The sequence below is a fragment of the Harpia harpyja genome, chromosome 3 (genome assembly GCF_026419915.1).
Source record: "Harpia harpyja isolate bHarHar1 chromosome 3, bHarHar1 primary haplotype, whole genome shotgun sequence".
NCBI classification, from domain to species: Eukaryota; Metazoa; Chordata; class Aves; order Accipitriformes; family Accipitridae; genus Harpia; species Harpia harpyja.
Window position 1 is genome coordinate 6,996,352 of NC_068942.1, and position 15,324 is coordinate 7,011,675.

At 45.4% G+C, this 15,324-nt stretch overlaps 1 protein-coding gene and 1 long non-coding RNA gene across 6 annotated transcripts in view; one reads left to right on the forward strand and one right to left on the reverse strand.

Moving 5' to 3' along the window:
• LOC128139208 (uncharacterized) lies at positions 1–11,078 on the forward strand. The gene is made up of 2 exons (XR_008234276.1): positions 1–8,563; positions 8,594–11,078. It is a non-coding gene; the product is annotated as an uncharacterized LOC128139208 (long non-coding RNA).
• Positions 10,381–15,324, reverse strand: part of TRAF3IP2 (TRAF3 interacting protein 2) — a 27,789-nt gene continuing 22,845 nt past the window's right edge. For all 5 annotated transcript variants that reach the window (XM_052781278.1, XM_052781277.1, XM_052781276.1 and 2 more), the window contains one exon: positions 10,381–10,878. In XM_052781278.1, coding sequence (XP_052637238.1) covers positions 10,732–10,878 — 147 coding nt within the window. In that variant the 3' untranslated portion in view covers positions 10,381–10,731. The remainder of the gene's footprint in view (positions 10,879–15,324) is intronic.

Sequence of the window (15,324 nt, forward strand, 5' to 3'; positions counted from 1 at the left end):
AGTCATATATGTGTTCTTCATCTGGCAATTATTTCATCCCTAGGACTCTTTATAACAGCTGCACTAGGTGCGATGAGTCTGTCATCCCATGAAGCGTGTTAATATGTTGGTATTGTACTTCAAGGATGCTCCTAGACTTGGCTCTGGGCCAGCTCTAGTGTCCATGCAAACTGCAAGCGCAGGATCTCATTTGCAAGGTTGTCTGCGTATCTGTGCGTGTCTAGTGGTTTAATACGCTGGTAGTCAGTGGGGTGGTATAACACACTGCTCAGTACAATGGACAGGCTATGTGGGGCTGCTCATGTGCATGAGGAGCAGACAGAGTGGGGACCACAGTGAGATGCCAGCCATAAAACCAAGATCATTCTCCGAAGTGCTGTGCAAAAGCAGGCTTTTGGCCATACAGGCTTTCTAGTGATGATGCACAAGCAATTGCACTTCTGTGCCAGGCTGGGCACTCTTGCCTTGTGCGTACTGGCTGCCGAGCAGGAGGGAAATGCAAGGGCTGTATGTGTGGTGGAGGAATTAGCACTGCCAGTTTGGTTCCACTGCGCGTCATTGACGGATGTCAGACCTACTGGTGATGTGCAGGACAGAACTGCTGAGGTGACATGACGTTTACCACCCTTTACCTCCTTGTTTCTCCTGACACCAGCACTCCCAACGCAATTCCCTTTAAGGTGATTCACCCAGTGACCCTGAAGAGCTGATTACTCAGTGGGATGACAGGGAGTGAGGGAGCCTGAGGACAGGCATTACTGGGGGCTGGCTTTGCAGCTTCTGCCATCGCAGCTACCACTTTGTAAGGTCTGGGATCTGGACTGGGGGAAACCCGGTGTCAGTAAGGAGCTAAAAGAAGGGGCATCATCCACACCCCCTGTGCCCCCCCCCACCTTTGCTGAATTAAGGGTCCCAAGTCAAACCAGTTACCTCACTTAGAGCCCAGCACTTGTGTATCTCTCCACGTGCTTACTGACAGCAGTACCATACCCAGCTGAAATGGTTGCCCCTCTACCCTGACACCTGAAAGTGCCAGCAGAGCTCTTAGCCCTTTTCTGCATAGCAGAGCCTTTACAGATCCTTTAATCAGGTATCGGACCAGCCCAACATGCGTGTCCTGGTGCAAACAGCTATCGCCCGTGGTAGCAGGAGTACGCGGGTATTGCTACTCAGGGAGCAGAGGCTATTGGGGTCTTTCCCTCATCTCAGTCCCAGGACCTGAAGAAGACTTTCTTAAAGGCACCCCATCCATCACACTTGCTACAGCTGACACCCGAGTCAGTGATACAGCACTGGCCTTGGAGAAGCAGCGCCGTGATTTGTGCTGACAGGGCAGGAACAAGTACCTCCCATGCTTCGTCCCTGAGCCAGGATGCCTTTTGCAGAGGCACTGTAGCTTGTTCTATGGAGACAGCTTGGCAGAGTGCATTAAAGACGAGAGGCTGTGCTGCTGAGAAGCAGAAACAACGAGCTGCTAACTGGGCTGAGGAGAGAGCGTAGCAGGTGCTGGTATCTTACCCTGGTCATTGGTCCTACAGGTATTGGCCAAAACTGCAAGGGATGCTCTTGAACATGGCCTGCTGTTTGACCGCTCTCACTTGTCAATGAAATGAGGTTTACCCTATGGTGCTTCAGGTTGACTTAGATTTGGTTTTTTTAAACAAATGAAACTAGCATATGTTACTTGTGAGTTTATGCTCAGTTTTTGTTTGGTTGGGGCTTTTTTGTTTGTTTGTATTATTTTGTTTTCTTTAATAAGAAAGAAATCGCTCAGAAGCCTGACTAAGCTTGCTCACAGGTGGTTACATTTAGCTGTAATCGGCCTGGTGAGTTGTAGGAGGAAAATTGCACTAGTTTGAACTGGCTTTAGTAGCAAGGATATTTTAATTTGGGGCAGCAGAGAGAAAATTGTATAACACTGTTGTGCTGTCCTGAGTAGGAGAAGCAGCCAGTGAATTGCATGATTTTTCCATCTTTGTAATCAGTTTGTTATGCAGAGAGCAATGCCGTGGGATTCAGCATTTTATCTGCTGGGTTTCCCCTGGCAGCATCTGAAGAAGTTCATTATAAGTGTTTATCACATGATCCACTTAATCAAACCACTGAAAGTCGGAGAATAAGTCATTCTAACAAGACCCTTCAGAGCTGCCTTATAAGCTACTTACTGATATACTCTTCCTTGGTGAGTGTACAATGAGTTTCCTTGTATCCTGGTCTATGATACAGGAAGTTCATTATCCCCAGTCCAAATTCAGACGTAAAGAAAGGAAGCAGGGCTTACAAAGAAGCGACAGATAATTTGCAAAGGATTTTAGTTAGCCACTCAAATCCCAGATAGACTCAGACTGTAAGCTCTTCGTAAGAACAGCCTTCTGGTTTTCAGCGTTAGGCACAGAGCAGCTATCTATGTGGCTGGCTCTAATATTGTAAAATACAGATGACACATGAGAAATTATTAGCTTCTTTTGATTAGAGGTTAGCTAATGGAAGCATGTGAGAAAAAAGAGAAATCAGAACTGAAACCATGCTTTTAGCTGGGTGATGGCACATACACTGCATAATAGTAGCAGACCCAATATCTGGGCTGATGCAAAATGCCTTGAAAGCCTGCTAAATCCCAGCGTGCGCTAGGGTTTGAGACACTGAGACTTGTCTGACAAGCTAGGAGCTCGCAGACATGCTGTTTGCAACCTGTGTTTGTACACTGTACATCTGGTAGGATAAAATGCATTTCCCTGTGATGTGCCTAGAACTGTTCTGGTTGTAGGGAGCAGGTAGGTCAAGGGCTGCTCTGCCTCCTTGAAGGCATTCATTTTTCTGAGCTCTGTCACAAGCGGTGTGACACCAGATTTTCTGGCACTCACTGGATTTTCTCACTAATGCTGTTTCACAGACAGTATCTCGTAAAGGCTTGCCTTCTTGCTATCTACTAAAGACCAGTTTGGGTACCACCACAGATGTAGGCTTGAACCAACCCTAATGTAGAAATGCCCTGAATAATTTTCCCAAGCACCACTCTGTCTCCATATGATAGCGCTGCTTGGCTACACCTCTTCTTTGACCTCCCAAGCTTGTGTGAAGGCAGTACAGGGTCACACCAGACCGAATGTTGATTTTGTGTAGGGACGCACAGGCTGAGCCTGATGTGGGTCTCCGGGTTAACCCTTTTTTGTACTGGAAACTGCCACTGGGGCAAGGAGCATCGGGCAGTTCAAGACAAGCTACTCCGTAAGACATCAAAAACAGGGAAGTGTGCAGGCCTGAGAACTATGGGCAACAGAAACAAAAAACCCCAAGCTGGTTTGATGGGGATGATGCTTTTTTTCCTAGCATAGCTCCAGTGAAACAGGTCACAAAATTCACGCCGTTGTCCAGGGACAGGTTTTACCATTCCAGCAAAGCGGTGCCCTGACAATGGCGTGAATTTTGTGACCTGTTTCACTGGATGCTGAAGTCCATCCAGCCCAGAGCTTTAAAATTCAACCTGTTGATTTCTCCTGGGAGTAATTAACTTCAGCCTGGAATGAGCAAGGAGTCTGGACTGCATCAATCAACAGATGTGAGGGTTTGAGATGTGCAGTTTTCATTCGTTGTGTTAGAGGAAACCTCTTTGTTTTCCATGTACTTTGTACCTGGCTGTCTTGTCTTGATGCAGCAAGATGTCTCTTGACTGCTGATATACCGATATACCAAATCAGTGTCGGTATGGCCGTGTCCTCAGGAGGGACTGTGCTGCTTTAATAGGTTGGTTTCCAACTAATAAGTTGAAACAGGACACAAAAGCCTGGAGGAAAATACTGTTTTGCTGTCTTTTCCCTCTTCATTTTAAAAATAGTAAATGCTAAGTTATTTTACCTCTTTTAAAATAAAGCATGAAGCCAAAAAAGATGAATCTATGGTTAGTTTTGCTACTTCATTGAATTTTATTACCGTATAGTTCCCTTCCTCTTTCTCACTTCTTTATCGTACTTCCTGTCTGTCTTCTCAGTTTCTATTGTGCCTATTTAAAGAGCCCCCACTTCATCTCTCTTTTGGGACAGTCTTAATGCTGGCTTTCTGCTGTTTCAGCTTCTACACAGCCGGTGCTTCAAGAAAAAAGTGCCTCTCTAGTAAGGCTGGGAGGAGAATGGTCCCATAAAAATAAATACTGTTTGTATGCACATAGTACTTTAATCAATAAGTCTCCAGTAACTTTACCTGAGTGGCCAGTTTGCTATCGTCTCAGCTTCTTAGGTAAGGAGACTGGAGCAGAGTGAGTTGATAACTTTCTGCTGTCTGCAGCAATGCAGTAGTAAAGTGGCGAATAAAACTTCTGTTTTCCAAATGATTTTTCAGTGCCTGACCCACTGCCCTGTACATGGGGAAAGCCAGTACCAAGCACCTGGGATCATTGTTGGTAGGGATATCTTTAGTCTGCTGTAAAGAGAAATGGTCACTTGTCTGCTGTGTGCTGTTAATTTGGCATTTGGGAACCACTAGTGCCCGTATCGATGCTGAGGCTGGATCTCGGTGTCTCTGCACGACCTGCTTGGAGGGAAGATCTGGGAGGAAGACTATGATGGGTGTTGTGTGCATCTGGCTGTGTGCATTCACACGTGTGAGTGAGATGTACACAATGCCCACTGAGAACTGAAGTGGTGCAACCAGATACTAACTTGACTGGGTTTGGTCAGTGCCAAGCCAGGCTCAATTCTCTCTCCCAGCCTAGGGATGAAAGACTCTTTGATGCACTTGCTGCTCCTGGACCGTTCAACTCAATCCCCAGGAGTGTTATCTATTTAGAAATCTTTCTCGCTAAATTGCTTCTTTTGAAGACTGCAGGCTTTTTAACAGTGGACTGCAGCACCTGCTGCTTGCTGGAAATCCTGAGGCTGGCACATGAGAGCATTGCAGTGCCGAACATGCCAGTCACAAAGCATCACATTTAGCAGATTTTCACTGGAGGTAGCTGATGAAAAACAGAACAGGCATGTTGTAAGGGCTGTCATCCCAAGTAAAGGAAGGTGGCTTTGAATAGAGCCTCTGAGACAGTATTTCCAGAATACACTTCTTTAGAAAAAAAGTGGAAAATCCAAAGAATGAAATTCAGCCAGAATGAGCTCACTGCAGGTGGTGCTGGTCATGATTTTTTAAAATCAATTTTAATTATTAACTATTTTAATCACTGTTTCTTGTTCAGTGTCTGCCATTACAGTACCTTTTTCTTCAGCCCCAGAAAGCCCACACTTCTGTGGTTCTCTGGGGCTTTCCCACAGCATGCATTTCCCCCCACCTTTGAAGACTGGTACGATACAACAGAGGACTTCATCTGCCCAACCTGCAAACTAGGTGCTGGGAAGTTGCCTACTCCCTGGCAGGATTTAGGCCACCCCTTTCCCCTTTCCACAACAGCCAGTCCTGCAGGGATTTACACCCACTGGGTCCATCTGTGTTTCTCCTGAGATTCCCTGGATCCATCCATTAGCCCCATGGGCTTGGCGGCTGCAGAAGTTGCTGTGAAGCTCCCCTGACCTGAGGGTTAGGTGGGCATGCAGATGCTTGCCCTCTCCCCCTCTGGAAACGGGAGCAGTTCCTGATACCTTTCAATGAAGAACAAATAGTTAAAAAAAATCCTGCCTTTGCTTTTGGTGGCATTTCTTCCAGTTTGCACAGATCGGCACAACGGTGTGCAGTGCCCGGAGCTGCGACAGAGGATACGTGCGTTTGTATTTGTCTGGTCCCATCTACACCAGCAATCCCTTGAAATGTAGCCTAGCTGGCAGATCTGGTCAGGCTGGGAAACTTAGTTTTAGATGATTTTTTGTTTGTTTACAAGTGATGTTGGCCACAGAGAGGGACACACAGCTGGTGGTCTGTGCATGGCTCCGTGATCAGGCTGAGGCAGGGCTCCGAGCCTGCAAAAGCTGGAGTGGGGCTGAGCTCTTCCAGCTTACTCCTGGCTTAATTTGGAGCTGGCACTGGAGAGGCTGCTATTCTGCTGCCTCGTCCTGCGGGCTGGCGTCTCGGAGCCTGGTTTGGCTTTGCCTGCACGGGCAGCAGCATCCAGCACCCGTCTGCGGCCGTGGCTCAGAGCAGGCGCACGATGGATGCCTCTGCTTGCTCCAGACACGCATCTCCTGCGGACCAGAGAACACCTCTCACTGTTCACAGTAACTGTTTTAATACAAATATCGCACAAACACAGATACTGTTCTTCCTTTACTAATTATGACAGCATTAGACAAGGTGGGAGAGGTGCGCGTCTGAAGCCCTAGCATCTCAGAGAGGGCTTCGCAAGTGGCTTTTGTGAGGTGTTCGTGTGCCAGCATGGTTCCTGCTGGCTGCAGGGACCCGTGTGAGCAGCTATTGGCACAGCTTGAGCAGAAATGACACAGTGGAGATTTCTGATGACACTGATGTGCTGCGTGCCAGCCTTGAACTTCAGAAGACCTGTGTCGGGGAGCGGGGAGGAGCAGCACTAGCCCATCGGTACTGCAAACCCAGTATTAAGGGAGTGCTTTCCTGCAGCAACTTCGTGATAAAGGGTGGTGGAGGGAGAGACCGCTGAAAGCCGTGACCTTCCAGGCAGGATCTGTTTCCCAAACACGCGTTAAACAGTGGCAGACTCCCGCAGGTGTGGGCATGGGGGAACCTGTTAAATTAAAGCCAAAGCATAACAAGAGAGGTGTTTGCTTTGGAAGATAATGTGCACCTGTTCTGCACGCTGAGGGTGAGGAAACTCTCCGAGGCGTGTTTTCCTTTGTTACCACAGTAGACCTTTTGCACTGTGAGGCCACGTAGCTCCCCCTTCTCCCCCTCCGTTACCTTTTAAGACCAGGTATCATCTCCCTCAGCTTTACCAGCATCTCCAATCGGACAACCTAGAAGCATGATAATGGTGGCAGTTGCTCCTTTTCCTCCATCCGTACATCTCATTGTGGAGCTGACCATGTCGCCAAAGTTTGCTGCCCGGACTGATGCTGTTATGAAGGTGCCCAGATCTCCAGTAGCTGCAGCCTGGTCGCTGGCTGGAGTCAAAGGAAGGGCATGCTCCTAGCAAGGTGCCCTTTGGTGGAGCTGCTCTAATGAGCCAGCTTTGTTATCTATCTGCCTTGCTGCTGGTCCCAGAGAGGCTGCAGGGAGGTCTGCTGCTTTATGTTCTTAAATGGCACCAAATGATAGCAGTTAAGAGCCTACCAGGAGAAAATGAGCTCTTAGGGCAGCATTTCATGTCTTGCATGCAAGGCTTTATTGGATTAACTTTGTACGAGAACTGCCGTACACTTCCCTCACTGGAGAGGCCGATCTAGCTTAACTTTGGGATAAAAACTTTACAATCATATTTTTGTCACAGAGGTGACTTGCATAAAAAAATCTTTACATGGATTAATGTCATCTCAGCTTTGGCAAGCCCGCAAAGCAGGCTCTGTCTCAATGATCTCTGTCTCTATCTTAATGCTGCGCTCATCCCAGCATTAAGTATGTAACTCTCTTGCTTTGCTTTTTATTTTCCACATTAGGGACAGTGTACTTCCTCTCCCACACACCCCTTGCAAATATACAGGCGCTGTGAGAGAAACCCCCAGCGGTACCGTCGCCGTTCAAGCAATGCCTTTTGCCTCTGTGGGTACCTGCCAGCCTGCGGGAGGGAGACTTGCATACTTTCAGCTACTTCCCCATTATTTACACATAAAGTTAATAACTGACTCAAGAGTTCATCTACAAACATGTTTTTAGGGCTGCTCTTGGTAAATTTTTCCCCTCTTGGCCACAAAGCTCTTGTTTTCTGTAATTTCCTTCCTATATTTTCCCTTAACCCTAATCCTTTTTGACATTAACGCATTAGTTTTGAAACAGCTGGTGTATTCTCAGCCTCTTCTTCTCCCTTACCTGCTGATTATTTCTTTTTTTCACTGTCCTCTATCCCTACTTTTGTTGTTTGCAAAAAAAGGCTTTTCTCCTCCCTCTCCCTCTTCACAGCTCCCACCATCTGTCTCTCTACAAATACAAAGCTTTAGGGGAAATGATTCACTAGGCTGCTAGCTCATTACTCACACTCTCCCCATCATGGTTTCTGTCCTTGTAGGATGCTCTAACTAATGTAAAGATCAATGAATCCTGGGAATTGTTATTCAATTAAAAAAAAATAATGCCCCAGCAGTTAAATAGATTGGGGTCTTTGTAATTCCTAAACACTAATGCTTAGTTTTAATTCCTCGCTCTGCTAGCATTGTTTTTCAGAAAAGGATCATTGAAACAGAAGAATAGAAATGATCACTGGACCATTTAATGCAACCTTGTGTATCACATGATGCAGGAGTTACTTAATGAAATTCCCTGGCCCAAACCAAGCAAATCTGTGGTAAATCTAGAGCACATATTTTAGGATGACAGCCAAAATGATGAAAGGAATTTACTACCCAGCCTCGCTAATCATTTTGAATGCTTAACTGCGCTCCCTAATATGCTGCTTTGCAAGCAGCAAAACCGACACAGCCTCATGCCCTACAGATTTCTCTCCTCCAGCCTTACCCAGACTGTGCACCCTGAAAGCCCTCCCAGCACCCTGCCAGCCCCGTCCACGGTCAGGGTGGCCAGCTGTGACTCCTGTGAGCGCTGGCTGGCCAGCTGCCCACCTCTGGGAAGAGACCTCCCCTGGCCTGAACCCCCGCAGCCTCTCCCTCCGCAGCATGCAGGTTTGGGGCTAGCTCTTTGCTCAGGTTAAGTATTTCCATGAAACTCGTAGGCACGTAGTATCCTTGAGCTTCTCCCTATTAAATGTGGTAGAACTTGGCTAAGGGGCTCAGAAGCCATTTGAGACAGACTAGTTCATAGTGTTAAAAGACTTCAGATATCTTAAAATACCGGAGACGGCCATATCGAGTTGGCAGATACGCCATAGCATTTCAGGAGACTTGCTCAACCTGGAGGCTGAGCTCAATACTGTAGGGCACTCCAAGTGACCCTAAATGTCAATGTTTAGATACCCACATCCCACTCCTTTTGTCTTCACTTTGTTGACCTTTTAAGAAGGATTTCTGTCATGATTTGAGGCTTGTCACCATATACTAGAAAGTTATTTTCTTAATTGGAAGCTTAGTTTTTCATTTTATCACATGGAAAATGGATCTCCCCTCCCCACACGCAAGTAGGTAACTAGAAGTACCACTACCTAACACAATTTTATTGTGCCTTGTCAAGAAGCTGCTGGCACGGTAGGTATTAGCCTATTTCAGTTGCTGTGCTTCCCTTTAGAATCGGAGTTGTAAGAAGCACAGCAAATAAATACCTCAATCAAAATTATAAGAGTTGGCAACACTGGCTACACCCTTCTCCCAGTTCTCTTAAATGGCTGCAACTCTTTATGCAAAAGCCTGCTAAAGGAAAATGTGAGTATATCTGCAATGTGGTTCTTCAGTTGTTTCTCATCAGCACCACAAAGCACATCCTGTATCAACACACCACACTGGCATCACCTTCATGGAAAGCTAATTAAATAATTTGGGTAATGTAACAGGAGTATCAACTTCTGGGCTAATTTACTTTTGGACTGCCAAACACATGTACTTTTTTATAAAGCTGTGTTTGAGTCATTCTATAACAAATAATAAAGCTGAGGAGGATCTTGGAAAGAGCCTGCATTGAGCAGGCATGAAGTGCTCTGTGTCAGAGCAGGACATTCTTGTACAACTACTCTAAAGAATAAGGGCTGCGGAATTTTAAGAGAATGCGGTCCACTGTTACCTCAGTAAGGTTAAGGCAGTTTTAAAAAAAGAACCCTCACCAAAGTCGTGTGCTCTGTAAAAAAAAGTTCAAATTTTAGCAGATGTGATGTTGTTGAACCTTCCTGGTTGCTAACACCCCATGGCTCTCCAACATCTTTGATTATTTTATTGTTTCATACTGCATACAAGTTGTAGGAGTCAATGTTATTTCTCTTAACAATCGCTGGCTTTCCAAATGCCAACTGTCCTTTGACATGCTCTGTTTTAAATAAGGGCCAAAGAGCAGTAATGAAGCTAAAGGCCTGCTATAAAAAGTACTGTAGCATTTCACGGTACTGACAGCACACACATAGGCATGCGTTTAGCTCTCCTTTTGTGAACTATTGCTGCAACATGCTGAAGGTGTTAGGGGCCAAGCTGTAAGGAAATGGAACTCCAGAGATTTCAGATCTGAGAGTCCTCTAATTGAAGACAGTGTCTTTATGCAAGACAGGCTAAGGAAAACTTGCGTTACCCAACAGTTACCATTCCTCCGTTGTTCCCAGCAATAATAAAAGCTGACGCAATATATAAGGTTGCCTTACAAAAGGCAAATATATTTAATAGTGTTTATACAAATTAACTGTTCGATAATGCTATACAAGGCAGGAATATCTTTAAAGAAACCCTGAGCAAAAAGGAGGATGTAATTTTTATTTTACACTTATTGCAACATTATTTCTGGTATTTGTTTGCTATATCGACTAATAAAGGAATATGTTAAAAACAGATGTTAAAATAAAACTGGGCATTCTTTCCATTTGCAGCTTATTTAAAAATCTAGAGAAAAGAGTTCTGTCCCATCAGCTTCAGAAGTAGATGTTTAACATGGTAGAGAACAAGTCGAGCCTGAGTTACCCAAGACAACCAATTCCTTTTGCAGAAAGCGTGTCTTCTGTCATCAAAAAGAGCCATCTGGAAGAGCCTTGGCTCTCTGCCAAGAACAACCCTTTAACAACTGCTTGTCGTGCACTGTAAGTAATAACGTTCATAATGGCACAACCTGGAGTGTTGGTAAAGGTCCTACTGGAGGAGCAACGTATTCCTCCTCCCTCAGTAACCGCAAAAGGATGTTCTTCTTATTCTTTGGCCAGTTATAAATGTGAGTGTTCTGCAGCCAGGTAGGCACGTGTTCCTGAAAAACAAATGGAAAAAAAAGCAAAATCCCATAAATCCTCCTGAATCTGTACCAGCACCTTGCAGATTCCATCAGACTCTGCCAAGCAAGATTTCATTTTGTCTGTTCTAGGCACTTCCCGTAACAACAAGAAATTTTAATTTGGCTTCAGAATTGTATTTGGGTTCCTAAATAAATGAACTTCGTGTGATCTCACAGCTTGCCTGTCTCTCTTTCTTTTCTGCCATCACATTGGCTAATTTCACCACGTTTCAAAGGCAATCTGATCTCAATGACAGGCATCTAAAGGCTTGTGAAAATAAACATTGAGAAGAGAAGGGAGGCATTTCAGTGCCCCTACCAGGGAAAGGCTGCCACTTTAGTAGCTGCTGAAGGATCTACACAACATGTTCAACCTTGAGATGAGAATCAATAGGGAAAGAGCAGGACACCAGCGGAGCATTTCTTATCCTGGTAGCCTTCTTCCCCCTCCCCTTGCACCTTCCTTCACCAAGTGTGGTGTCCTCTGGCCACCTCCTCAGCAGGAGGTTGAGGCCAATGCTGAGCTTGAGAAGAGGCTAATGCATCTCCAGATTAGCAGGGTCAAACCTCCACCACTCCCTGGATCCTGGGAAAGATGCAGCCTTTCAGAGGGGTTGGCTATGTCCATTAACACAATGAAGCTGGGACCGCCGTGCCCCTGGACAGTGACAGCGGGCTGATGGAGAGGAGCCTGCTCAGACCTCATGTTCCCATGTCTCCACAGCCTTGGGAGGCTTCCGTATGGACAGCCTGGATGTGTAGGAGTGAAGGGCTATTATCATACCACTCATTAAGAGGGTCAAAGACTGATCCTTGACCAAAACCAGCTCATGTCCACCGTGGAGGTGGAGATTTCTTTTTGGAGAGTTTATTTAGCAGGGCAGTATTCTCCCAAGGTGGCCCCTGTTAGGAGCAGCACAACCCCTGTCAAGCGAGTGGAGCTAGCTCCAAGAGGACAGAGAAAAAAGCTGCTGGCATGGACCACGTCTCTGGCTCCTTGCCAGGGGATGCCCTGGCAGGGGCAGCACACGTCCTGCCTGCCAGCAAACAGCCTAGCTGCAGTCCAAATCTTTCATTCCGAAGCCTCATGCTTCTCAAATTGGCTGCCTTTTCCTTGGCCTGTATAGCCATAGGAACGAGGCTGCATCATTTCCACTGCTCAGGGAGCGGTTTGTGTTAATTGATGCAACCACTTTGTTAGATCTGTACGATTTTTGTATAAGAAGAAGGAGGTAAGTCACACAGGCACCTACAGACCCATTAGTCTGACCTCACCTAGACTTCTGAGCAAGCAGCTTGGTGAGTGGCAAAGGTATCTATCAAGCCTGGCTTTCCTCTTTCTCCAGTGACTGAGAAAGTATAGGCTTTGGTCAACCATCTCCGCAAAGTGGAGGTTTTAAAATGTTGTTCTTCCAGGTGGACACCTCACTGCCCAACAAGGGTAAGATCCTGCAGCGTTCCCTTTGGTAGGAGCATGAATAACGTTTCTTGCCTCCACCTGCGAGTCTGTTTTTGCACAGGAATGGATTTTAATCTTTGTGAACTTTACTCCTTTGACAAAGCTGTTTGAAATTGGCCAGGAGATTCAAACGTTACTGGGAGACACAAAGATAATTATGTTTACGTGCACACTCTTATTATGTAAAATTTGTTTCTTTACTAAATCTTGTTAAGAGCTATAGAAGGAAATGCAATGAAATACAGCAAGGGTTTACCAAATGAGCCGTCTCTCTGTCTTTGATAAGAAACTACATTTTTTGGAGGAAGGAAATACAGTAGGCATAGTCGGTCTGGACTTCAGTAAAGCATTTGATATTGGTCCACATGGGAAATCATTAGTTAAGCTTGAAAAGATGGAATTAGTGTGAGAAATGTATAGTAGGTAAGAAACCAGCAAGTGGGGATATAATGAGAGAGGCACTATACATCCAGGGACAGGCTCTGCTCCTTTCTTCCAGAACTGCTCCTGTGGCCAATTTCATTTAATATCCTCCATAATGAACTCGGTGCAAAAACTACCTGCATGCTTATCAACTCTGGCAAGAATTTCAACCTGAGGGAGGTGTGTAGGGGTAAAGGGGTAACTATAGCTGCTATTTTGATCCAGAAGGAGAGCAGAGAAAGTGAGAAGGGGGCTTTTCTTTGCTATGTGACACCAGCTGTCATTGTGGGTGGGAGTAATGGGAAAATGGTTACCGCCCTTTTAATTTTTTTTTTTCAGCTGTGTATATGTAAGCCGAGAGGAAATTCTCTCTACACCACAGAGAGTATTTGGTAAGTCTGAGGATCAAACTGGTAGGAAGAGGGCAGAGGGCAGGGCTGTGTGTTCAGGGCCATGTCGGCGGAGCATGGTTTGAGCTCTCCTGGCTTCTCCAGCACCGACCCTGCTCACCTCACCCCTCCGGCTGCTGCTGCTCTGCCAGAGAGAGCCTCCAGTGTGGGGCAATCAGGCTTAATGCTTTGGTCATGGGGTGACCAGATCAGGAGGACACATTTCTGTGGTTTGGCTCAATGCAAGCCTTGAACCAGCAAGACCCAGGTTTCCTTTAGCAGTGTACAATGGGAAGCTGGAAATACCAGTTCCACCTTAACTGTGTGTTGTGCTTTTCCCCCTCATTATTCAATTTCCTAATGAATGCTCTTTGGATCACATAGATCCCTTCCTGTTGGAGGCTGACTAACTTTCACATACCAGCAGTGCTTTATGATGTGCTTCGTATGAGATATTAACTCATATAATAGCCCCGTCCCCAGATGAAACCTTCCAAACCTTGCTTTCCTGCTCTTTTCCACTGTCAGCTACAGTAGTACTTGAACATGTAAAGGACAGTACAAAAAAGACAAAACGAAAGTAATTTGCCCACCAGTATCATCCAATTGTACACAGATGTGGCATTTTTCAGGTACCTTGCTTTATCTGCCCACAGACTTCATTACTGCAATTTGTTCAGGCTCTGATGCTCTCCTCCCACCCATGATGTCCTCAATTATATTATCATTTAACTAGTTAGATGAAGGTAGATGATGTACCAAAGAAATGTGTGGAGAAAGAGAGCAAAGCAATGGCAATAGAAAATGCTGATCTGCATAATTTAGATGAGAAAGGCACCTCTTGAAAAACTGAAGGGTGATGTGGACTACAGAGGATGGGCAGGAAGGCTGCCTGGAGCCTGATGCTTTGATAGCAGCAGCTGAATAAACCAACCCTGGAAATTCCTTATAGATCACTGTCTGAGAGAACCGCCGCTATATGCTAAATAGTCTTCTGATACATAAAGTTCAGCCAAAATTAATGTAAGTGTATTGTTCTTGTGTCTGCCTCAAAGCCCAAAGGCAGCTGTAGTGCCTGCTGGGCCACTTCTCTCTGCAACCCTTAAGGTGCCGAGTGGCCAGGCTGTATGGTCGGTTCATGTGGCAGGCACTCAAGGAGCCCCCAAGGTCAGGAGCAGTCCTGCCCTTTCCCCCCAGACCAAGCTGCAAAGACTGACTGAAAAAGCGGACCAGTTCCCTGCCTTTGGTCTGCCCAATTCCCACCAGGGCCACCTCCCAGCTTTTCACACTTGAGGCAAATACCAGACTGTGATCATTCAGGAAGGGAGCTGAATGACATGGAATACCAGAGTTACTGTTCATTCCAGAGGACCTCACATATTTTACAAAGCCAGGGACATAATTTCAATTTTCTGAGCTTATATTAAATCAGTGCCTAAATAAAGAACTTTGTTACACTAAAATCCACAAGTGCAGTGGAACTTCACAGCCCTACAGTCATTGATAACATTGTTTAAATTTTGACCCGCATTCCAAAATTTGGGCACCTAAAGAAATAGAAAGAATCTTTCCATACTTTTCCAAAATGCAGCTGTACCTAGGGGGTAACATGACAGCTACCCAACGGTACACACGGCATTTAGCGATGAAAAGTGAACACGAATACAACACATCCATTCTATGTTTGGGGAAGAATGCAATTTCTCAAGTATAACTGAAGCTGTTTAACTTTTCTGGCCTTGTAAAAATCCAAGAGATTCTCTCAGTGAGGAAGAAGAGATGGGAATCTGTTGCATTACTTATTTCTTATTCTCAAATGAAACTTTAAAACCAATAAGGAGGGCAGATGAAATTGCAAGTCCTAAAAAACCTTATAGTTTGCCTTTGATGGGCCCATCAAAGTTCAAGCAATGGCCTAGTACTTTAATATTTATTATCCTCTTTATTTTTGTATTCTCAACCCACCCTCTTCCAGATCCTCACTTCACATCAGTCATAAATCTCTCCCATCTCACTCATCGGCATTACATCTGGAGAAAATTATAAAAGGGTTAATATAAAAAGCATGCTTGCTGGATAGATTGTCTCTCTCCATTTAAATTCTTTCAATGCTCAAGACAATTTGAGTTTTAGTTGTACATTCATCATCAG